This window comes from Dipteris shenzhenensis, chromosome 22 (assembly GCF_047967505.1).
Source record: "Dipteris shenzhenensis isolate YYH24624 ecotype China chromosome 22, Dip_SZ_1.0, whole genome shotgun sequence".
NCBI classification, from domain to species: domain Eukaryota; kingdom Viridiplantae; phylum Streptophyta; class Polypodiopsida; order Gleicheniales; family Dipteridaceae; genus Dipteris; species Dipteris shenzhenensis.
The window spans coordinates 9108796-9133190 of record NC_141617.1 but is presented as its reverse complement, the minus strand read 5'-3'; the positions used below and the strand labels follow the sequence as shown (position 1 = coordinate 9133190).

Here is a 24395-nt window from a genome sequence, read left to right as displayed (position 1 = left end):
AATAAGTCAAAGAAGAAAAGATGCAACTATTGTCGCAAGCCTAGACACGACATTTCAGAATGCAGCAAGCGCATTGCTTCGGAGAAAAAGAAAGCAGGATTGACAGTTAATGCCTCACATGCTATTGAATCCCATGAGCCAGAAGATGCTTCACATGCACATACTCTTCAGGATGATTGGGCATGGGCTGTCCATTGCTCATTTGATCCCTCCAAAGCTGATGCATTCTTTACTACTAATGATGCTCAGTCCTGGTACTTTGATAGTGGTGCTTCCAAGCATGTCACATCTTGCAGACAGTTGTTTCATTCTTTAGCTGATGCACCTCGAGGGGGGACTGTTACATGTGCTAATAATGCTTCATATGCTGTAAAAGGAGTTGGAGATGTGCAGCTCACATCCATTTCAAGCCATCCTGTCACTCTGACAAATGTTCTTTTTGTGCCTGGCATTGAAGTCAACTTGATTTTAATTTCAGCAATTGCTACTTCGGGTTTCAGAGTGATTTTTGATGGCTACAGATGTCTAGTTTATGATCTTCGTGATGACAATGTCATAGTTCTCACTGGCACTTTGCAAAAAGGGCTTTATCACCTTGATCATCATTCAGCTACACTTTCTATTGAAGCATTGGCTATTTCAGATTCACACCTTGCTGAAACTCATCTTTAGCATGAGAGAATGGGCCATCTCAATTATAGAGCTCCTGCAAAGCTACATTCACAGCAGATGGCAAATGATGTACCTCAAACTCACACAGTTTCCAAACATGTGTGTGAGGGTTGTCTTTTGGGTAAGATGCATCGATTTCCTTTTCAAAAGAATTGTCCAAAACTCTCACAAAGGAAATTGCAGCTAGTACACAGTGATGTCTGTGGCCCAATGAGGACAAATGCCATTGAGGGGTATAAGTATTTCATGACTCTCATTGATGATTTCACAAGATATTGCTGGGTATATCCTTTAAAAGCCAAATCTGAAGTTTTCTTATGCTTTCAGAGATGGTTGAATATGGTTGAGAATGAATCAGGATGCAAGCTTGTCACCCTCAACACAGATAGGGGGGAGAGTATATGTCAAAGGAGTTTGACGCATTTCTGTCTTCATGGGGCATCATTCACTCATGCACTACTCCTTACACTCCTCAGTAGAATCCTGTTTCTGAAAGGAAAAACAGGTCCACAATGGAGATGGCCAGATGCATGCTTAAGTCCAAGTCTTTGCCCAATAAATTTTGGCTTGATGCAGTAATGTGTGCCAACTATGTGTTGAATAGATCACCTACACAGGCATTGAAGACTGTTACACCTTATGAAGCATGGAAAGGCACGAAGCCTTCACATTCACACATGAGAGTTTTTGGGTCTCTTGCATATGTTCATGTACTGCTAAGCAAAGCCAGATGTTGACATGTTTGATGCCTTTGAATCTTGGTTACCTCTGCCATCATCAGAAGAGGATTTTGACCAGCAACATGAGCCTCCTGCACGCCCTCCACTAAGCAATAATCAGCCACAACCTCATGATGATTTGCAGGTTTCTCTTCCGGCACAAAATGATCCCACTATTCATGATGAGTCATTGAAGAAAGAGCTGTCAATAGACAGCAAAGGCAAGTTCCCAGATGGCTTCTTGATACATTGAGGGACAGCAAACAAGATCAGCCTTTTGCTGCCCGGACAAGATCAAGGAATAGACAGCATGGTCACTTTCTTGAGTTTGCACTCCTTGCTATAGCTTGCAATGAAGAGCCTCTGTGCCATAAAGATGCTTTTGACAGCAAAGAGTGGATGGATGCAATGAGAGCTGAGTTACAATCTATTGCCAAAAATGACACATGGGAATTAGTAGATCTCCCTCCCGGCAAGCATGCCATTGGAACGCGGTGGGTCTACAAATTAAAAAGGAAATCTGATGGCAGCATAGATCGATACAAAGCCCGTCTTGTTGCAAAAGGGTATGCCCAACAACAAGGCATTGACTTTGAGGAGACATTTGCTCCCACATCCAAGATTACTGCCATTAGATGTGTCATTGCCATTGCAGCCCATCATCATTGGCAAGTGCACCAACTTGACATCAAGACTGCTTTTCTTCATGGGGATCTGCAGGAAGAAGTCTATGTCACACAACCTCCTGGCTTTGAGATTGTCAATTCTGAAAATAAGGTATGCCGGCTTAGAAAAGCCCTTTATGGTTTGAAGCAGGCAACCAGGGCATGGTATGCCAAAATTCATGCACACTTACTATCCCTTGGTTTTCAGAATAGTCCCACAGAACCCACTCTTTATGTCCGTGGGAGTGGATCTGATTTTTTAGTGCTGATTTTATATGTGGATAATATGCTCATCACGGGCCTAGATACTCAGCAAATTGCAGCTTTCAAGGCTGATTTGCAGCAGTTTTTTGAAATGTCAGACATGGGACAGCTTCACTATTATTTGGTCATTCAGTTTGCTCATGTTGAGGGGGGTATCATGATGTCTCAGTCCAAGTATATTGGACAGCTCCTTAATCGTTTTCAGTTTGAGGATTGCAAGCCAATCTCTACTCCAGTGGACCCTGGCTTCAAATTCTCAGCTCATGATGGGAGCCCACCGTGTGATATCACTCTTTATCAGCAGGCTGTTGGATGCCTTATTTATTTATGTCACACCAAACCTGACTTGCAATATGCAGTATCTCAGCTCAGCAGATTCATGCACATGCCCAGTTCACAACATTGGCAGGCAGTGAAGAGAGTCTTCAGATATCTCAGAGGCACTCAGGATTTAGCTCTCTTCTATGGTGATCAGGGTTCACTTACCATGCATGCTTACACGGATAGTGACTGGGCAGGATGTTCCGACACCAGAGTGTCACATACTGGCAATTGTTTTTTGCTTGGCAATTCATGTATCTCTTGGCTCAGCAAGAAGCAACCAACAGTTGCCACGTCTAGCTGTGAGGCTGAGTACAGGGCAGCTTTCACCGCTATAGTAGAGTGTGTTTGGCTTCGACAGTTACTTACACATCTTGGTAGACATCCTCCACTATTGTCTACACTGACAGCCAGAATGCTTTGGCCATTGCGCGTAACCCAGTGTTTCATGCGCGTACCAAGCATATTGAAGTTCACTATCATTATGTTCGGAAGCGGTTGTCAACAGGAGACATAGAATTGTCCTATCTTCCCGCAGAGGAGAACATAGCAGATATGTTTACAAAGGCACTTCCTCGTCCCAAGTTCGAAGTCTTTCGACAGGCTTTACACTTGGTTCCCTTTGTTACATGATCTGACATTCCTTGTACATTCATAGGTGGCTATATCCTTTTGGATAAACATGTGCCACCATGACTAGAAAATACCATGTATTCTGAGATGTTTCCAGAGTACTTCAGCCCATCCCATGGAGGGGCGTTTGTAGGCCATCCTCTGGTGGTTCTAGTGATGCCCTATGGACCATGTTATGTGCCTTGTAGGCATAAATAAAGACACTTATAGTGTTAGTGTCTTTTAGGCCACATAGGACACTTAGTCCTATGTGACACCTAGGACACTTAGTCCTATGTGTAGGTACTTGTACCTTGTACTCTTTAGTTTTGGATAATCCAAGTTTGACGTGACGGGTGTTCTTTTGCGACCCTTTGCTACCTGCACTCTCTCTCTTCTATCCGATCCTACACTTCCCTTGCATTGTCATGTGTAGGGCAGGCATCTCTTTCTTGAACTTTTCATTATCTGTTTTCAGTATGTTCAGCTCCTGATTAATGGGTGGTTGAACCTCACCTTCTTCGAGTGGGTTGCGGGCTTTCAACAGTTCATTCTCTTCCTTGAGCTTGACAACCTGACCTTGTAATTCTTTGATCATTGATGTGTGATGGCTGGTCTTGGCATCAACCATGCGGGTCATCTCCTCTCACATCTTACCAATTTGCATTTCCATTCGTATTTGCATTTCTGATTTACATTTGTTCATTTCTCTTCCAAAGAGGCACGCATATCCTGCATGATAGAATCAATATCCATCTCTTTGCTGCCCCCAAACTTCTTTTGCAAGTTTTCAATGTCCACGTTATTTAGCGAATTTTTTATGTCCACATTATGCATGATTTGATATGCTGATCGCTTATCTTCTGGGTACTAGCCCAGATGGCACTGTACTTCCTCTCCTTTTCTCCCCTTGTCAATCTGTCACGTGAGCAGTCCATTCTGCACATATTATGCTGCATTTTCCCCCTTCAATATTGTGCTAGATATGGCCTTTATGGCTGATAGTCCCCTCTGAAATTTCAGTAGTTTGTGCTTCTCTGAAATTCTGGAATTCTGACTGCTTACCTGTTTCTGCAGTACTAAGTCCTCAGATTCTGTTTTTGCCGCCTTTTTCTTGAATTTTGTCTCGACCTGTCTTGCTCTCTGATTTGGATTGTCGGCTTGTTGCGTACTGCAATAAAGGGATGAGAGAGAGAGAGAGAGAGAGAGAGAGAGAGGAAAGAAAGAAAGAAAAATATATTAACGTCCTCAGGAGGCATCACGAGCCTATGGGACAACGCATACCGAGCGAAAATAACTCATACAAGCCTCAAAGGGCTGAAGCAAAGGGCGCACTAGGGCCCTTGCTGATTGCTATGCTAAGTAAAGCTGAAGAGCTCAAAAGCTCAAACAAAAGTCAAATACAAACTGAAAGCTGAGGCTCAAAACCCAAAACCCGGCACCATGGTGGCTCTTTGGTGGGCTACGAGGATGTCTCGTGCGACTATCGGGCTGTCCGCATTGTGGTAGTGGATGTGCTCTCCTCGATCTCTCGTTCCGATGGGCTATGTCAAGAGTGACGCCTCGTCTCTAGCAGTCCCCTTTGAGGAAAGCTGATATAGGCCGGCCCTCGATTGCATGTGCTCTAGTCACTCTCTGTGTCGAGTGTGGTCACTGTGTCCCTCGCTCAACAGCTCCGTGTCGGCTCTCTCTGCCGTCATATCAGCTAGCTCCTACTCCTCCTCCACCCCGTTGTGTCCTAGTGTCACGGGGACGTAAATTTCTAATTTTGAGGAATTTACATTGACCGACTTGCCTCAAACTGATTAAAATTGTAAAGGACACTTCAATGCAATCAATTCCATGAGCCAAGGCAAGGGATTGAAGGTTAGAGAGGAGTAAAAATCCCACTGCTAAAAATAGCTCAAGGGGCCATGTTTTAGCAAGCTAGCTTGGGGAGCAAGAAAAAAAAGGGTGAAATTGGTTTTATGATAGTTTTCTAGACCTGAGAAGAAGAGGGACAGGCAAGTTACACGCTAGGAAAGTGCTCTAGGGCTATTCGCCTTGCTGATTTTTGACTACTAGGATAGTCTATGGGCTGTTGGTGAACTGCTAGAAGCTCAAAAACGAAATTCGTTTTTATGCCAAGAGCCTCCACATCAGTTTGTTTTTGCTGCATGCCTGTTGTTCGTGCCTTCCCAGAGCACCAAATCTAATTCGCACTTCTTCTAGGAGCCTTCTAGGCCACGCGCCTATCAAAACGTACTTTTCCAACGCAGCTTGGAGCTTCCAAGCAACTCAATTTGCTTCCAGGTGGGAGGATTTGCTGAGTCACACCTCCTAGAGAATTGCCAAGGCTGCCAGACCTTATTTTGTTGTTTTAGATCCACTCCAGGGTCTCTAGACTGAGCATTTTCAGAATTTGCACCAACAGGTTGTGCATTTTCCTCGGTGTTTTAGCAGCCCACAGAGCATTGCTATCATTTTTGGGTTGGCACTCGCAGATTTGCAGTCAGCTTTGGAGCAGCCAGCTCATTACATTGTAGCCTTGAGGCTTTGGCATTTGCAAGGTACTCTTTTATTCCTTTGGTGATTTTTATTTGGAATGGCTCACCATCGATCTCTTGGAATGCTTGCCCATGAAGACAAGCTTGATGGTACCAACTATCCCATGTGGTTGTACTTCGTGCGCCACCTGTTGGTATCCCACACTTTTTGGGGTATTGTCAATGGATCAAAGACTAGACCTGTCTCTTCATCGCAGGCACCTGTTGCCAGCACAACCACTTCTGACACTTCAAGTTCATCTACTACTACTCCCGCAGTGTCTACCGCAGATCCTCCATCAATAGAACAGATGCTTTGGCTAGGCTTTATCAAATTCGCAATGAGGCCCATGTTGCCTATTTACACAGGCAACGGGATACTGTTAAGATGAATGAAGGGGACAGCATGGATGTGCGCCTACTCTTTTGGTGTGCTCTCAAGCTCCTTGATTGCCTCTGCCTGTCCATGACAGTTTGATGATTCCCTTTTCTTTTGCTCATCTTTCTTGTCCTCCATGTCTATTGTCTCCTCCTCCTCTGGTCTCCTCTTTGAAGGATCTTTGAGCATTTTCTTGTATACCTCAGGGGGGATCTGTTCTTTTATACAATCAGTCTTCCGGTTTGCTTTGTTCTTACCATATGGGTGATGGTAGGGCTATAAACTTGAAGAAATGAGAGTTTTATGGTATTAATGTATAGATTGATCTTTATATGGGCCTCATTTATTTTAAACATCCTTGGTTATCATAAGCGCCCCCCCCCCCCCCCACACTTTCCTTGGTCATCATTAGCCCCCCTCAAACCCTTCCTTGGTCATCCTTACCCCCACCCCAACCATTACTCCCCCCCTCCCCTCCCACTCCTCCCACCCCGTGCATCCCCCCGCAGCCCCTATCTTCTTAAAAAAATCACAAATTTTCTTAAAAGGTTTTGATAATGATAGCCCCAGGTTGAACATTTTATTACTGTAGTGCATGAAGCAATGTTTATTTTTTGAAGATGCGTGACTATAAAAGGAGATTGATGCATGAATCAAACATTATTGGTTGCGCACACTGACATGTGCCAACAATGCATCTTATCCCGTGAAAGGGATTGGCCAAGTTGAGGTCACCTCAGTATCAAGGGATATAGTTACAATTTTGGAAGTGTTATATGTGCCAGGTATCAAAAAGAACCTCATTTCTATCTCAGCCATCTTCTTGAATGGATTTCGAGTTCCAATGGGCTGTACCACCTTGATGTTGAGGCAAACTTGGTGTCAGAATCTATAATTTCAAATTCTCACTTGTGGCATGAGAGTCTACTGAAATTGCACTCGGAGGATATGGTGGTTGCACTCCCACCCATGCATGCACTTGCTTAACATGTTTGTGAGAGCTGCTTATTGGGAAAAATACACAAGTTCTCATTTCCAAAGGATGAGGCTGTCGGTACATCCAGAAAATTGCATCTGGTACATAGCGATGTATGCAAGCCGATGCGAACAGCATTACTTGGAGGCTACTTATACTTTTCCACATTTGTGGATGACTTCACCAGGTTCACGTGGATATATAAAATGAAATCCAAGTCAGATGTCTTCTCATGTTTTAGACATTTTCTTGCCATGGCTGAAAATGAAGAATTTTTAGCGTATCATTCATCATTGCACAGTGCCATATAATCTACAGCAAAATGGGCTTGTAGAGGAAAAATCATACAAAGATGGAAATGGGCAGATGCACGCTGAAGGGCAAGGCAAGTCTTTGCCGAACAAATTTTGGTTGGGTGCCATCATGTGTTCCAACTATGTACTCAATAGAGTACTCACCCGGGCATTGAACAATGAGGATTATCACACCCTATGAGACATGGACCAGCTGGAAGCCTGTTATTTCACATATGCGGGTGTTTGGGTCATTGGCATATGGACATGATCCATCTCAGCTGAGGCATAAGCTTGAGGACAAGGCCATCAAATGCATATTTATTGGCTACAGCTCAGAAAGCAAGGGATCTCAGTTCTATCAGCCTAGCACAGGCAAGGCTATCATCAGCAAGGATGTTGTTTTTGCTGAGAATGTGCCTTTACCTTGGCTGGACTGCAAAAAACAGCCATCCATTGAGGCCTCAGATGTCTTTGATTCTGTACTTCCCCTCTTCCAATCACCTACAGATTCAAAGCAGCCACTGCAGAGCATAATGCCGACATGCTTCAAGCAGCTCACATCCTCCTCCCATTGCTCCTGCTTAGCTTGATATGGCTCCAGTTGATCACCATGCTATTGAGCGGGCGGTTGAAGATGAGAGGGCTGTCATTAGATAGCAAAAATTAGTCCCTTGTTGGCTTTTGGACACCCTCAGAGACAGCAAGTAGACTGAGCATTACCTGCCCGCACTAGACATGCAAACAAACAAATGTAGGGTAATTTCTTGGCTGTAGCTTTGATCACCACTGCTTGTAATGAAGAGCCTCTATGTCACAAGGATGCTTTTAACAGCAAAGAATGGATGGATGCCATGAGAGCTGAACTTGAGTCCATTCATGCAAATGGCAGTTGGGAGTCGTGTGACTTACCTGTAGGCAAGCGCTATGGGCACAAAATGGGTTTATAAGGTCAAAGAAAGCTGGTGGCAACGTTAACCGCTTCAAAGCCAGCCTGGTTGCAAAGAGTTATGCACAGCACCATGGCATTGACTTTGAGGAGACCTTTGCTCCCACCTCACGCATTACGACCATACGGTGCGTCATTGCTCTTGCATCCCACAAACATTGGGAGGTTCATCAGCTGGACAATAAGACCACCTTTCTTCATGGTGATTTACAAGGAGAAGTCTATGTCACTCAGCCACCTGGATTTGAGCAAAAAGGTCTGAAAATCAGGTTTGCCGGTCGAAAAAGGCACCTTTATGGATTGAAGTAGGCACCCCAGGCATGGTATGCCAAGATACATGCATATTTGACAACTTGTGGCTTTTAGAACAGCCCTACAAAGGCCACTCTTTATGTCCGAAAGAGTGCTGCAGAAATTTTAATTCTCATTCTTTATGTGGATGACATGCTTCAGATATGGGAAGAATTGCAGATTTCAAGACTGATTTGCAGAAATCATTTTGCAATGACAGACATGGGCTCCATTGCACTATTACTTGGGCATCCAGGTTGCATATGTTGAGGGGGAGTATAATGATGAGTTAGTTGAGGATTGCAAGCCAATTTCTACACCATTGGAGCCTGGCTTCCGTTACGTTACCCTTTATTAGCAGGCTGTGGGCTGCCTCATTTTTTTATGTCATACTTGGCCTAATCTTCAGTATGCCATCCCCCACTTGAGCGAATACACGCACAAGAGCAATGAAGCAGGTCTTCCGTTACTTGAAGGCCACGCAAAATTTGGGACTGTTCTACGGTGATGAGTCTCCACTGGTCTTGCATGCTTTCACGGACAGTGACTGGGCAGGTTGTTATGATATCGAGAGTGTCCCACAGTGGCAACTGTTTAATGCTTGGATCTTCATGCATCTCGTGGTTCAGCAAGAAGCAGCCTGCAGTTGCTTTTCTAGTTGTGAAGCTGAGTACAGGGCAGCTTTCACAGCTATAGTAGAGGGTGTCCGGCTCCGCAAGTTGCTAGTAGATCTTGACATCAACCAACCAGCTTCTACTACCATCTACACTGAAGTCTGACAGCAAGAGTGCTTTGGCGGCTATGTGTAACACAATCTTTCATATGCGTACAAAGCACATTGAGGTTCATTATCATTATGTTCAACAGCATTGTCAGCTAAAGACCTACAGTTGTCCCACAGAGGACAACTTAGCAAATCTCTTCACGAAGGCTCTACCGCGATACAAGTTTGAGGCCTTTCGGCTGGCCTTATACTTGGCTCCATTTATTACATGATGATGATCGCCCTGTACTACTATCATAGGTTGCTATATCCATCTTGGACGAACGTGCAACCATGATATAGATTCCAAGTATTTCCACGATACTTTAGCCATACCATGGAGGGGGCTTTGTTAGCAATTAGCCCTGGTATGTGCCTTGTAGGTCAGGTCAACTCATAGAGTTGACTTCAGTGATCAACCATATGGTCAACTTGGGGGCCATAAAGGCCACCCCTTCATCTTAGTGGCATGTGGCTGCATTGGGGATAACCGAGTCTACTAGATATAAATCATCCCAAATGATTTGATGGACACCCAACTCTCTTGACTTGATAGTATATGCTCTTTAGGTCAATAGGCTGAAACTATTCTATCCTCTAGCTGCCCAAAATCTCAATCTATTTTTTATTGTAATCTTGTTTAGAGCCCTAGTGTTCACAAACATCCAAAAAGCAAACATTAGGTGAACTACTTGGTCAAATCAAATATACCTAGATGAATCCAGGAACATTCCCAAACTCATCCTCTAAAAACACAACATAGTGCAGTTTCAATCTCATGATAGTCACTCACAAGGTTGAAAACCATAAACTCCCCTTCATTCCTACGGTCACAAGCGCAGCCTTCACCAGCCCATCCTGCCTTATTTAACTCTCCAACATGAATGCTCCTTTTGGAAGTACAGATGTGTAGAAGTGTAGGTAAAAGTGGAGTGATGCACAAAACATTGCCCTCGTAAAAACTCCACTGATGCCTATTTCAAAATTCGCAAGATTTATGCACTTTTCAGTGATGACTTGAACCAAAAGACTTCCTATGTAATTGTCATTCATCGATGAGGTCTGTAAAGCTTTTTTTGTTCATTAATGCGATTGATTTTTTATCTTCATGCATTTTGTTGTGCACCTGTTTTCTATCAGTCATCATACTGTGTGTTCAACCACGAGGAGTTAAAAGTAAAGAATCAAACAAGTTTGGTATAACCAGAGTCGCATAAAAACTATGAAGATCACAGAGGCTCTCTCTACTTTTCCATACTGTAAAGCAGCAATTTAAACTGCATTGGTACTTGGGAAGGGTATGATTCTTCATAGAATAGAATCACAAGGGATATCCCTGCTAACCCCTGGAAAAAACTGCCGATGCATAAAAGCAGCATATAAGGCAGCGCAATAGATGCAAAGTCTGAAATGGTTCAACATCTTACAGGCCAAATTTGAGGACATCACCAACGTGAAGAGGAACATAAGTATTTCCTGATATCTGTTATTCACAGGGAAAAAGGAAAGATTAGCAGATCAAACATCAAAATCTACTACCAGTTTGTATTGTGAAATAAGCAATATTTATAACTAAAATCTAAAAGCTTTTGTTTTGTAATAACTGAAGTCCAAAACATTCCTTATTTATTTTTAGTTCATCAACATGAAGCTTAGCTCATGATACCTGTTTTTTATTTACAGAAGTCCCATGGGTGCTCCCTAAATCATAAATAAATGCGTCTCCATTTCTCTTGAACTGCAAAACTGCACTTCCAAGTTCCAACCACGCCATCCTTAACAAGTGAGTGAGCTTCAAAAGTTTCAGACTTTAATTTCCAATACAGATCCAAAGCATAAGTAAACACCTAAAAGGGATACATATCATCATCACTTAAGCTGCAGTCCATGAAAATGCATGAAGTTCTGTACAGTAATGCAAATGCGTCACCTTTACCTCAATTTCTTTATTTCATGAGATGGCCTCAACCAGTCACGTATAGTGTTACTTCTAACCCCAAGGAGATAAACTCTCTGAAACCAGTCCATAAGTCAAACCATAAAATCCAGTGATTAACCATGCAGATTTGTCCCTGAAGTTTTTTTGAAGCCCCGTTTGAGAATTATCTATTCCTCCAAAACATCATTAATTGTAATGTTAATGAATTTCAAAGGGGATCTGATGATTGATTATGGAAAACAAGAGGATCAAGTAAGCACGTATCAATCTTCATAGCAAGAATGATTGCTTGCCCATGTGACGTTGTAGTATTGAAGTACCTATATGCATGTAGGAAAGGGTAACAGTATTATTACTCAATACATAATAGGCAAAATGTTGTGCTGCTGCTTTAGATCATCAATACTACGCATGATTTTACATACATACATACACATATATATATGTATACCTTCATAAGACTTCCAATCTTAGAACGAGCAAAAGAGCAAAGGAAAGAAGGGAGTTTGTTAGCGACTTTAGATAAAATTATGAGTAAATGAGAAAAATAGAAAAGAATACTAACTTAATAATCAAAAACCCAGTGCTTACTAAGCTTTGAAATCGCAACCAAAAAACAAAATCTTTGATAGGACAAAGGAAGAAAAATAGAAGAAGAAATTATTCTCAATCCTAATCTTTTATGACCAAGTCATTTCACCTCATCAACATGCAGTAGTTCATATAAATAGGTCATAAAAAGGGAAACTACGTAGTGACTATACTGCTGGAGCCCTTCGAGGCATTCCCGTGACTATCCTTTCAAACTCAATAGGTAGTCAAAGAAAATGCTCTTTCCTAAGAGCCAAGTTCTGAGGGAACCCTGGATGATATATCGTCAACTCTGTCTAATCAAGCTGAAAAGCCAGATGTATCCCATCGTGTGTTGCAGCCAGATATATCTCATCGCGTGCATGCATGCGTGCGTGCGTGCGTGCGTAGATATATATGGATTCTATGGAAGGATCGAAATCATAGAGTCTTTGGTGACCCTACTTTTTCCACTTGCCATTTTCCTCGACGTTCTCTGCAGCAATCTTTCAGCAAACTGATTATATAGACTACAATGTATACTTGTCACATACTAAGATCTTCTACTGATGTGATGTTGAGCTCCCCATTCAAGGGAAGCTTCTGTGTAATATAAAGCATCAAAAATTTCACCCCAAAAAAAAGTGTGAGTATAGATATATATACTATATAGAGGAAACCAGGAACATGCCCAAACTCATCCTCTAAAAACACACCACATAGTGCAGTTTCAATCTCATGATAGTCACTCATAAGATTGAAAACCATGCCCTCCATCATGCATAGCAAGGACTAGCTACTATGGCATCCCACTAGCGTCAGCAGCGCCCAACAGTGGGTGTAGACCGTAGTATAAACATATGCTCTCACACATACAAATCCACACATCCACACATACTTGAGCATCCATTTATACAAAGGTCTTTGTACTGAGTTTCTGTCGGCATCCCGGAGGTGAGGGCATACTCAGCCGTGAGACAAAGGCTAGCACTAAAGGAGAAGGCCAATCAAAAGTAGTCCACATTTTCTTCATTCAAGCTACAAATGCTTGTGAAGGCTTGCCTTGAACCTAGCATAAAAGATGGGATAAACTTCGAATTGTGCATAGAGTGGCTGATTCGTTAGCCTGAGTAGGCCATCATTTTGCACTCAAAGTCTATTTGGGCTGATTCGTCAACTTGAGCAGATTTCTCTCCATTAATGTATTGGATAGTTTCTTAAATAAAGAATCCATGTATTATTGTGTAGCAATCTAGGAGACATTTTGTACATGGAAGTATTTATGTGAGGTTACTGAAGACTAACCTGTCTTGTAGACCAAACTGCAGTATTTTGAAGGATATGCTAAGGGTGCTTGTATTAGAGAAGAAGGTACCCTGTTTTTTATTTTATTTTTTGGGGAAGAAAAGGGGGGGGGGGTTTTTTTTTTTAATTAATATTTTTTTCCCTTCTTCAAAACTTAATATTCCAAAAAAAAACTTATTTTTTGGGACACTAAGTGACACTTTGAAAGCTTAATCTTTAGTAGTTTTAACATTCATGATTCTAAAAAATACTTGTATGATGAAGAAGTTACGCTTCCATTCTTGTTTTAAAGAGGAAAAATTTTGTTTTGTTTCTTGGAACATCAAGGATCCCATTTTCGAAACTTCCTTTTTTTTTTTTTTGGGGGGGGGGAACTTTTTCATAAGAGGAAGATTTGTGCACGCATAGAAACCCACATCCTCTACTAACGCCTCAAGGCCATGCTACAAGTGGGAGAATAATTCTCAACAAGGCGAGTACGCACAACACACAAAGGTAGGTCCTCATGCAAATGAGAATAAGCGCCCAAACTTAGGGTTAGCTAGGCGTGTAGTCCAGGTTCTACTCTAATGCCAAGTCCTACAAAACAACCATAGATTAAGAAGACTACACTGGGGAGCTAGCAAGCTCACCACCTAGCTATAGACCTATATAAAGGATCACCCGCCGAGCCTAAGGTTAGCCAAGCATGTCCATGGCCACAACCCTTGCGTCCATCAGTCTAGGTGTTAGCCTATCCCAAGAAGTCCATCCTAAGGGATCCCTATAAATGAGCCCACAGCTCACATATATACACTGTCCCAAGGGTGTCCCTGTACACGATGTATCATTGCAGATTCAATCTAAGATTGGACATGATGAAGAACTGACTTGATGATCTGCTTCCTGTCCTTCCTAGATGGTGCATGGTTGAGACATTCAAGCTGTACTCATGTTGTGCTTATGCATACCAACACTGCTTGCTCTCCTTGTGTGGAGGACAATGTTTTGACCCCAAGGTCATAGCATGAACTTGCATTAATGATGGAGCTAGGTCCAAGTGATAGACCCTTTAAAAGGGGTCCATAATATCATGGCCGCAGCTTTGGGATCAAGACTTCATTGTCTTGTAGCAATGTGATACTACGAATGACAACTTTATTAAACTCTAGAAGACATTTGTGTGTTTTGGCTGAGTGTCTGTCACCACAATGTAAATATCCTAAGTCAAAGTACAGATGACCATTTATTTGATCATAATTAAAGAGTTTTTATATGTGTTAATTACGGTCAAAGAGTTATTTTAATGGTCGAAGTATTGACTCCAGTCAAGTAAATCTGACTGCGGTCAGAGAGTGTTGACTTCGGTCAACAAGACTTGGCATGCGCCAAGAGGGTTAACCCCGGTTAACCAAGATGTGCCAACTCCGGTTGGAGAGACTTGGCTATAATTAAGGCGCCTTGACCCTTGGTCAAAGCTCTTTAATTATAATCAAGAGTGTTGACTCCGGTCAACCAGAGAAAATATATATATATTTATTTGTATATATATTTGTTTAGATGTGCACATGTGTTCAGTGGGGACGCCCACCGTGACTAGGATTAGTCCACAGTGTGTTATTTGCATGCAAAGCGCTAACAATTAATGGGTACCATGGTGGTGCGCTTTAATTAATTGTTGCAGGTACTAGCAAGGATTATTTTTCCTAAGCAAATGGGAGCCTGACAAGCATCCAGGAGGCGGTTCGAGTGACCGAGAGCCTTGAAGACTCCAGAATGGCCCTCTAGTGGCTTGTAATAGGTTTTAGTCTAGATTTTAGACAAGTGGCATGTTGCCAATTTGAATGGGGCTTGAAGCTCTTGTAAAAGAAGAATTCTTTTCATGTTTTAGAGAGAGAGACTTACGAGACAGCTTTAAGCTGAACTTCTGTATTGAATTTCTGAAATGAATAAAAGACCTTCGGGGGGGTCCAGCCCGACAATTTGTCCTGGGCCCTAGTGCATCTCCAGAGAGAGGGAGTGAGGGAGAGCTTTGGAGAGTAGAATTCTGTCTGGTTTTTATGAAGCCATAGCTGTTTTTTCAGTTTCGGTTGTATTGGTATCAGAGCCAGGTTTAAAGGCTTTCTCAAGCCTTTGACGATCCAAGCAGTAGCCTAGGCAAGCAATTAGCATCCCGACGCGTGATGATGGCGCACGATATATGAGCTTGCGCATAAGATTGGCGTACGGGAATCTTCACAATCCGTTCTCCTTACGCTAGTCCCTGGGCGATATGCCAGCTGAAGGAAAAAGATAGGGGCTGTGACGATTTAGAAAAAAGCTAACAGGCAATGGGCGCAATCTGAAGCGTATGTACGAGGAAAGGCTTTAGAAGACCTTGGCTGGCCGTCGCTATACGTAAGTGTGAACCAAGGCTAAGCGTATGGTGACTAGAAGCAATATCCGAAGTGCGAGCGTTGGCGAAGTGGTGAAGCAGGTCCGTGGCTCGACGGGAGGTTTCTCGTCGGACGTGAAGGCACGATACGCAAAGCTTTAGAGAATTCCGTCGCCTACGCAGATTTTCCCATCCAGAAGGTGACGTGGCAGATCTGACACGTGGCGCTGACGTGGTGCTGACGTGGCAGCCAGCAGGTTCACGCGTGCACCAGATGACGTGGCGCAGGACACGTGGCAGACCGCACAATTGCTGACGTGGCGCCTAGCCAGGTGGCAGATGATGTGGCAGCCAGCTCAGAGCTGACATGGCACACTGACACGTGGCAGCCAGGCTGGTAGACCTGTGGTTAGTGTGACCTTGTTCAAACTAACTGCAGTTAGCTGACCCTGGTCAGGGATTTGGTCAGAGGACAGCCTAACCAGACTGGACTGGTGCAGTTACCCAGTTTGGTTCAGTTAGTGGCCAAGTTACAGTCATCTAACCAGACCAGAACAGGACTGATCTGGTTAATGTAACCAGTAGTTACCCATCTGGTCACTGTTCACCAAAAAAAAAAAAAAAGAGTTACAGAGACAGTTTTTGCCATCAATATCCACCTATCTGGTAATCATTTTACTGTCAGAGAATCAGCAGAAAACAGAGAAAATCAGAGTTTTGCAGAAATAAAAGAGATGCATGCCTTTGTGCACAGAAAAGGGGAAACAGATGCCTTTTGAAGCCATCTGCAGCAGCCAGAAAAGGGGAATATAAATTGTTGATGCTTTGGAAATTGTGTGGGTATATGCCTTGAACTGACAGCCAGTACTGGCATAGATTGTAAATGCAAAACACCTCTTGTTGAGGTACTTTTTTTGTTGGAAAAGCAAAGATAGTGTGCATCAGTTACCCGCACTGTGTGAGAAATCTGCAGATCTCAGAATATGGATCAATCACCTATCCAGTGGGATTCACAAGATAGGGATGTACATCCAGGACAGAGAAATGTGCCGCAAACTCAACAAGAATTTGAACAGATGGTATGCACTCGTATACAAGAGCTGGAAAATCTAAAAAGGGATCCCAGGGCTCAGCATTTGTTTCCAGCAGAAGCTATGCCAAATCCAGTATATGACGTGCCAATGCCAGAGGCACACTCTCGTGTACAGCCTGAGAGAGAGAGATCTCATAGATCTCATAGGAGACGGTCCCATAGAAAAAAGAGATCGAGGCACCGTCTACCTCGAATTCGACTTCTGTGTCTTCTTCTTCCTTATCAGATAAACCATCCAGGAAAAGAAGGAAACACGAGAAGTCTGGGAAGAGAAAGTCTTCCAAAGCGACCAGGGAATTTAAAGAGGGAGGAAAATCTATTAAGTTTATGACCTACAATGGACAGTATGGTCATACAGACAAAGCATTGCAGTTTATCAGACAGTTTGATGCTAGCAGCATTCGGTACTGAGAAATTTTCAGAATCCTCCAAGTTAAGAATGGTCAGCCTACACTTAACAGCAACGGCTAGTGCATGGTGGAGTGCACTGACCACAGATGGGTCAGCCCCAAGAAAGTGGAAGGGCTTCAAGAAAGCCTTCTACCAGCAGTTCATGCCTAAACAGTTTAGAGACCATGTTCTTCAAGACTGGGACAGCTTGCACATGGATGCAGGAGATACAGTGGATGGGTACAACCAAAAGTTTTGGGATGCTTATTTGCAGGTTGCACCGTTCAAAAAGATCTCCAAAGGCACCCAGATGAGGAAGTACAGAGCAGGTCTCACTCCAAGAATTCAGGCAGTAGTGAATGCTTTGGGGGCAAAGAATATTCAAGATCTTATGCATTCAGCCTCAGTAGCAAGTCTTGTGCCGCTACAAGATCCATCTACAGTGCCATCCTTGCATACAGGACGTGCTGATAAAAAGAAATCTGATTTTCTAAAATCAGAAAAGAAAGAGTCCCCTAAGGCTGAAAAGAAAGGGTTTCAGCCTCAGAAGCCGAGGGGTACTCAGTTCTCAAAGACTTATAAGGGCAAATCTCTATTCACCCCTGAACAGATAGCGGAATTCCGTAGAGATGGGAAATGCTTCAGGTGCGGTAAAGAGGGGCATGTGGCTGCCCAGTGCCCAGAAAAGCCTTCAACATCGAAGGGAAAAGAGGCAGAGAAGCCACGAGGACCGCAAAAGCCAATGGCGGGGGGAATTCCTGATATACTGGGTCATGCTTTGAACCCAGAAGAACGAGAATTGCTGCTATCATGGGGCAAAGTTAGAGACCAGCAAGCGCTAATTTTATTTGATCCAGGGGCTACTGATAATTTTATATCAGAGGATCTAGCCCTGAGGCTGGGAATAAAGACGGAAGAGTTAGGCAGGGCTTTGTGGATGCCGATCAAATGTTTTGTGGAAATCCTGTGCCAGTTACTCCCTTGATAGGGAAGCTCCGTCTTCATGTTCAGAGTTATGTGGATCAGGAAGACTTCTTCATTTCTCCACTGAAACATTATGATGTAGTTTTGGGGATGCCTTGGTTTCACCGCAAGGCAGTGAAGTTGACTCTTCCTGAAAGAGTGCTGGAATTTGTGCATAGGGGGAAAAATCAGCGTTTAATTGCCAGGAATAAAGGGGATACTATCCCCATTGTATCTGATGTTTCATGCGGTAAAGCAATAAAGTCTGCAATTTCTGCGTACATGGTTTTTGTAAAAGAAAAAGAGAATGATATGCATGCTGAAATGAATGATGCAGACAAAAATAAGTTCCAGTTTCTTGTAAACTTTAAAGATTGCTTTTCTGATGTTTTGCCAGGGGAGTTACCCCCAGAGAGACCAGAAGATCATCAGATAGAGTTAATGCCTGGTAGTGAGCCACCAAACAGACCCCCTTATAGAGTCAGTGCGACTCAGAGAGAGGAGATTATGGCTCAGGTACAGGACTTGCTGTCCAAAGGGTTGATTCAGCCCAGCTCGTCTCCTTTTTGTTCCCCTGTACTGTTAGTACAGAAGAAAGATGGTTCATTCCGTATGTGCGTCGATTATCGCGCACTGAACAAAATGACCATCAAGAATAGATTCCCTATTCCGCGTATTGATGATGTCCTGGATCAGTTAAATGGAGCTTCAGTTTTCAGCAGGATAGACTTAAAGAGTGGCTACCACTAAGTGAGGATACAGCCTCAGGATGTGCATAAGACAGCATTCCGCACAACATTTGGGTTGTATGAATACTTAGTGATGCCTTTTGGATTGACAAATGCTCCAGCCACATTCAATAGAATGATGAATCGCATCTTCCGGAAGTACAGGCATTTTACGGGTACTTTCTTTGATGATATCTTAGTATTTTCTAAGACAGAGGAAGAGCACAGAGAACATCTTGCTATAGTGTTTCAAGAGCTGAGAAATCATCAGCTCTATGCAAACAGCAAGAAAAGTGAATTCTTCCTGGAAGAAATCCACTATCTGGGGCATATAATATCCAAGAATGGGATACAAATGGATCCAGCGAAGATCCGTGCCATTCAGGAATGGCCAGAGCTGAAAACTGTGCATGAAGTTCGAAGCTTTTTAGGCTTGTGTTCTTACTACAGAAGGTTTATCAGACATTTTGCTGATATCGCAGCTCCATTACATGACCTCACCAAGAAAAATGCAGCCTTCACATGGGGATTATCACAGAAGAAAGCATTCAATACACTCAAGGAAAAGTTGACTACAGAGCCTATTCTGGTAGTTCCGGATCTGTATCAGTCTTTTGATGTGGATTGCGATGCTTGTGGAGAATGTGTTGGGGCTGCATTGCATCAGAATGGTCATGTAGTAGCCTATGAAAGCAGACGACTTCGGGATGCGGAAAGATATTTAGGAATCTATGAGAAAGAGTTATTGGCTGTAATTCATGCCATCCATACCTGGAAACATTATCTTTTGGGTGCAGATTTTACTGTCAAAACAGATCACCAAAGTCTGAAATACTTTTTGACTCAGACCAAGCTTTCAGAGAAGCATATGAAATGGGCAAACATGCTGTCAATGTATCATTTTCAGATTGTCCATACTCCAGGAATTCGGAACAGAGTGGCAGATGCCTTGTCCCGAAGACCCCAGGTCAATAATGTAACTATTGCTTATTATCAGGACCTGGAAGGCATGAGGGAACAATATGCTCATGATTCTGATTTTGGTGAAATTTTACAGCAGATGCAAGAAGGGCAATCCACCAATCACTATTCCCTGAAAGATGGGTATTTAATGAAAGATGATTGCCTATGCATCACCCAGGAGATGAGGAAAAAGATTTTGGGGGAATGCCATGCACCTCCCTATGCTGGACATAGAGGAATTACAGCAACAACTCTAGCACTAGAGAGGTATTTCTTTTGGCCAGGAATGCGGAAAGATATACATCAGTTTGTTACTGAATGCCTTACGTGTCAGAAAATAAAGTACGATAGACGGAAGGCACCTGGCCTACTTATGCCTCTTCCCGTGCCTCAGGCACCATGGGAAAGCATTACAATGGACTTTATTTTTGATTTGCCGAGATCAAAGTCAGGGAATGATGGGATTTGGACTATCATTGATAGATTCAGCAAGCAAGCTCATTTCCTTCCGGTTCGCAAAACCATAAAGGCAGATCATATGGCTAAGCTGTTCATGGCACAAATCTTTAAACATCATGGTATGCCTAAGTCCATTGTTAGTGATCGAGATCCCAGAATGACCAGTCTATTCTGGAGAGCTTTATTTGATAACATGGGGACGAATCTGAATTTTTCTTCTTCTTTCCATCCCCAGACAAATGGTCAAAGTGAAGTAGCAAATTCTACCATTTTGGATATGCTGAAATGCTACGTGGGTGACCAAAGTTCAGACTGGGAAAAGTACCTACCATTAGTAGAGTTTGCTTACAATAATACAGTACATAGCTCTACAGGGAAAGCCCCTTTTGAAGTCATATATGGGAAGGTGATTTTGCCACCTATATTAAGGACTAAAGATGAAATATTTGCAGCTGATCAGTTTGTGAGAGACCTCCAGACAGCTTACAGCCAAGTCCGGACAGCTATTGAAAGGTCTCAAGAGAAACATAAAAGAGCTGCAGATAAACATAGGAGACAGTTGGATCTCAAGGAAGGGGACTGGGTACTTTTAAGGTTTGAAAAAGCTAGGCTCCGCAAGTTTAAAGGCAAACAGAAAGTGTATGCAAAGTTATCTCCCAGATATTATGGCCCTTTCAGGGTTACAGAGAGAATAAATGAGGTTGCATACAGAATAGCATTGCCAGAGCATAGGAGGATTCACAATGCATTCCATGTGAGTCTTCTAAAGAAATTTCAGGGACCAGAGCCTACAGAACCAGTATCAGAAGATCCACCAGAAGTCGATGAGCTGGAGGAAGTCCTTCAGCCAGAGCAAATTGTGTACCATACTGTACGTAAAGGCCCTCAGGGTAAGGAATTTTGCAGGTATCTTGTAAAATTCAAGAATTATACGGCATTAGATGCCAAGTGGATGGACGAAGACATGTTATCCGATCATCCACAGCTTTTGGATGTTTACAAGGAAGCTTTTCAGTTGAGGTCAACTGAATAGAAGCCGAGGGGATGTCACCACAATGTAAATATCCTAAGTCAAAGTACAGATGACCATTTATTTGATCATAATTAAAGAGTTTTTATATGTGTTAATTACGGTCAAAGAGTTATTTTAATGGTCGAAGTATTGACTCCAGTCAAGTAAATCTGACTGCGGTCAGAGAGTGTTGACTTCGGTCAACAAGACTTGGCATGCGCCAAGAGGGTTAACCCCGGTTAACCAAGATGTGCCAACTCCGGTTGGAGAGACTTGGCTATAATTAAGGCGCCTTGACCCTTGGTCAAAGCTCTTTAATTATAATCAAGAGTGTTGACTCCGGTCAACCAGAGAAAATATATATATATTTATTTGTATATATATTTGTTTAGATGTGACATGTGTTCAGTGGGGACGCCCACCGTGACTAGGATTAGTCCACAGTGTGTTATTTGCATGCAAAGCGCTAACAATTAATGGGTACCATGGTGGTGCGCTTTAATTAATTGTTGCAGGTACTAGCAAGGATTATTTTTCCTAAGCAAATGGGAGCCTGACAAGCATCCAGGAGGCGGTTCGAGTGACCGAGAGCCTTGAAGACTCCAGAATGGCCCTCTAGTGGCTTGTAATAGGTTTTAGTCTAGATTTTAGACAAGTGGCATGTTGCCAATTTGAATGGGGCTTGAAGCTCTTGTAAAAGAAGAATTCTTTTCATGTTTTAGAGAGAGAGACTTACGAGACAGCTTTAAGCTGAACTTCTGTATTGAATTTCTGAAATGAATAAAAGACCTTCGGGGGGGTCCAGCCCGACAATTTGTCCTGGGCCCTAGTGCATCTCCAGAGAGAGGGAGTGAGGGAGAGCTTTGGAGAGTAGAATTCTGTCTGGTTTTTATGAAGCCATAGCTGTTTTTTCAGTTTCGGTTGTAGTGTCAATATCGTTCTTGCACACTGATGTGCAATAAGATTTCTTGCATTTATTGAACCATTACAAAAGCCAAGGCCACCTTGTGCTGTAGTACAAACTTGCTAGTGCAATTGGAGTGTGTCAATAAGCCACCTAGGATTGTGTCAAAATAACAAATCGAAGGCAAAACTTGCCTGCATGATATCGAGATATAGTTGGATGCTCCAACATAAAATCAGAACGATCACTGCGTCCAAACATGTATGCACCTTTTAACGACCTGCAAAATCCAGATGACCAAGGCATCAAGATGATTTAAAGAAAGATGCCTTCAGCTAATAAATAGAAAATTTGACCAATAGTATCCCCATAAAATAAGCAACTCTAGATACTATCAATTTCAAACTTCGCATCACCAATTATAATGGTGTATTACTGACATGTTAAGTCATTCATGTGGTTGTGTAGGGAATTCAGATATCTTTGGGGTCATTACTAATCGGATGTTAACGTTGGAAATTAGATAGTCACCTCCTAGTTGTGAGCCCCCATATGAGGAGCATATGGGGGAGGTGGACCAGTGTAGGATGGGGCAGCCACGTGGGCGGCACATTCGCTGTCATGTGGGCAGCAAACTTACCCATAACAAACAAGATAGAGGGATGCCACATGCACAGCACATAGGCTGTCATGAGGGCAGTATACTCACACACAAAAGGGGGCTGCCATAGGCTGCCATGTGGAAAGCACAACAAGAAGCTAACCTGCCAGATTACAGCCTCACTGGTGGACTGGACGTGGATGGAACTGCTACATGTCAGTCAAGAACAGTACGGGGCAGAAGTGATGACCTTAACTGGCCTGAAACAAGGCGTCTGCAGCCCTGGATCAAGCAGGAGCTGTCCAATTGAAGGCGCCTCTGTATGGGACTGTACGGATGGCTGGAGCAGTCTGTACAGAGCTGGATCTGATGCTGGGGGTTGGAGCCGAGCCAGCAACCAGGCGGAACAGATACGGGGGGCAGGCAACTAGACGGCAAGGAGATCTGGTGGATGTGGGGCTGAACCCACATATCAGCAAGTCGACTCACAGACTGGGTGAGTCGGCCAGTCTAGTCGGTCAGTTTTGGAGGGCCTTTGGCCCCATAAAAGGTAAGCATCCTTGGCTCCCTTATCATCCATTTGGTGAGCAGATTGGAGCTGCAAACAGCCAGCCTAAATGGCCTATCCAGGAGCAAAGAAGGTGGCAGACTGCAGCAGACAAAGAGCTCACAGAGTCTTCACCCTTGGCTGCCTATCAGGGCAGCAAGGAAGACAGATCAAAGGGGCTGATTGTGTCTCACCACTGGTTGCATTTCGGTGCAGCAAGGAGGTCAAGATTCCAGGTCAAGCATGTGGCTGTCCAGGAGAAGCAGCCTGGAGGGGTGCTTGTGGGCACGAAATGAGGCCCACATAAGCTCATAGGGAGCATTCAGGCCAAGTGTTTTGGAATTGGCACAGAGGTAGGAGAGCAGTGTTCTGTGCCTACAAGGGTAGCCAGCACACTCAACATATCGATTTTGTATGTGTCCATCTTGGATGGAAATAAATATTTGCTGGTTCTACATCTCTCTTGTGCATTCTCCACTTACTTGCTACACATCTATCTAAGTACACATTAAGGAAAGAAGTTTTGGATTCCAAGTATACCACTGTGTGAGTTCCTGGGCTACATAATCTCCCTTTGGGATTGTATTGTTTTGCTCCCAGCTATGGATAGCTGAGGAACTTACAGGAGCTCAACTGAAGGATAAAGCAATGGAATTAGCCAAGGTTAAGGCTGCCAGCAAGAATGGAAAGTTGGCAGTGTACTGAGGAGGAATAGCACTCATTAAGGAATTTTAATCAAAACCAAAAGACTCCAGTCTTAAAATGATGTATGGTCAATTATATATGTTTTTCCAGAATATAATATAGGTACTCTAAATAACTGGAGTTGCGTGTTAGAATTCAGCAGTGACCAATGTAATTTAATAAGCTAGTTAGGGGTACTTTTCCCTCTTTAAGAGGTTTTCCCCCCTAACCGCAGTTAGTTCACTAACTATGGTTAGTGACTACTAAGGTTTTGTCACTAGGACAAAACCTTATCTCTCACTCTTTTAGTTGTACTCTCACACTCTTCTATTGCAACTAAGCTTTCAAGCTTTCAGCTCTCAGCTCACTCTCTCTTGCTCTCTCTCTCCCCAATACTCACATTTGGTATCAGAGCCTCGTTGAGCTCTTCCCTCCAGCCCAAGCTCCTGGTGCCC

General features: G+C 43.2%; 1 protein-coding gene across 1 annotated transcript in view; it reads right to left on the bottom strand.

Moving 5' to 3' along the window:
- Positions 1-24395, bottom strand: part of LOC147887699 (SMAD/FHA domain-containing protein) — a 66684-nt gene that overhangs the window by 29898 nt on the left and 12391 nt on the right. Inside the window, exons 2-4 of the mRNA XM_087393593.1 lie at positions 22303-22388; positions 11096-11175; positions 10857-10912 (exon numbers count right to left, since the gene is read on the bottom strand). Of these exons, the coding sequence (XP_087249719.1) occupies positions 10857-10912; positions 11096-11175; positions 22303-22388 (222 nt within the window). The remainder of the gene's footprint in view (positions 1-10856; positions 10913-11095; positions 11176-22302; positions 22389-24395) is intronic.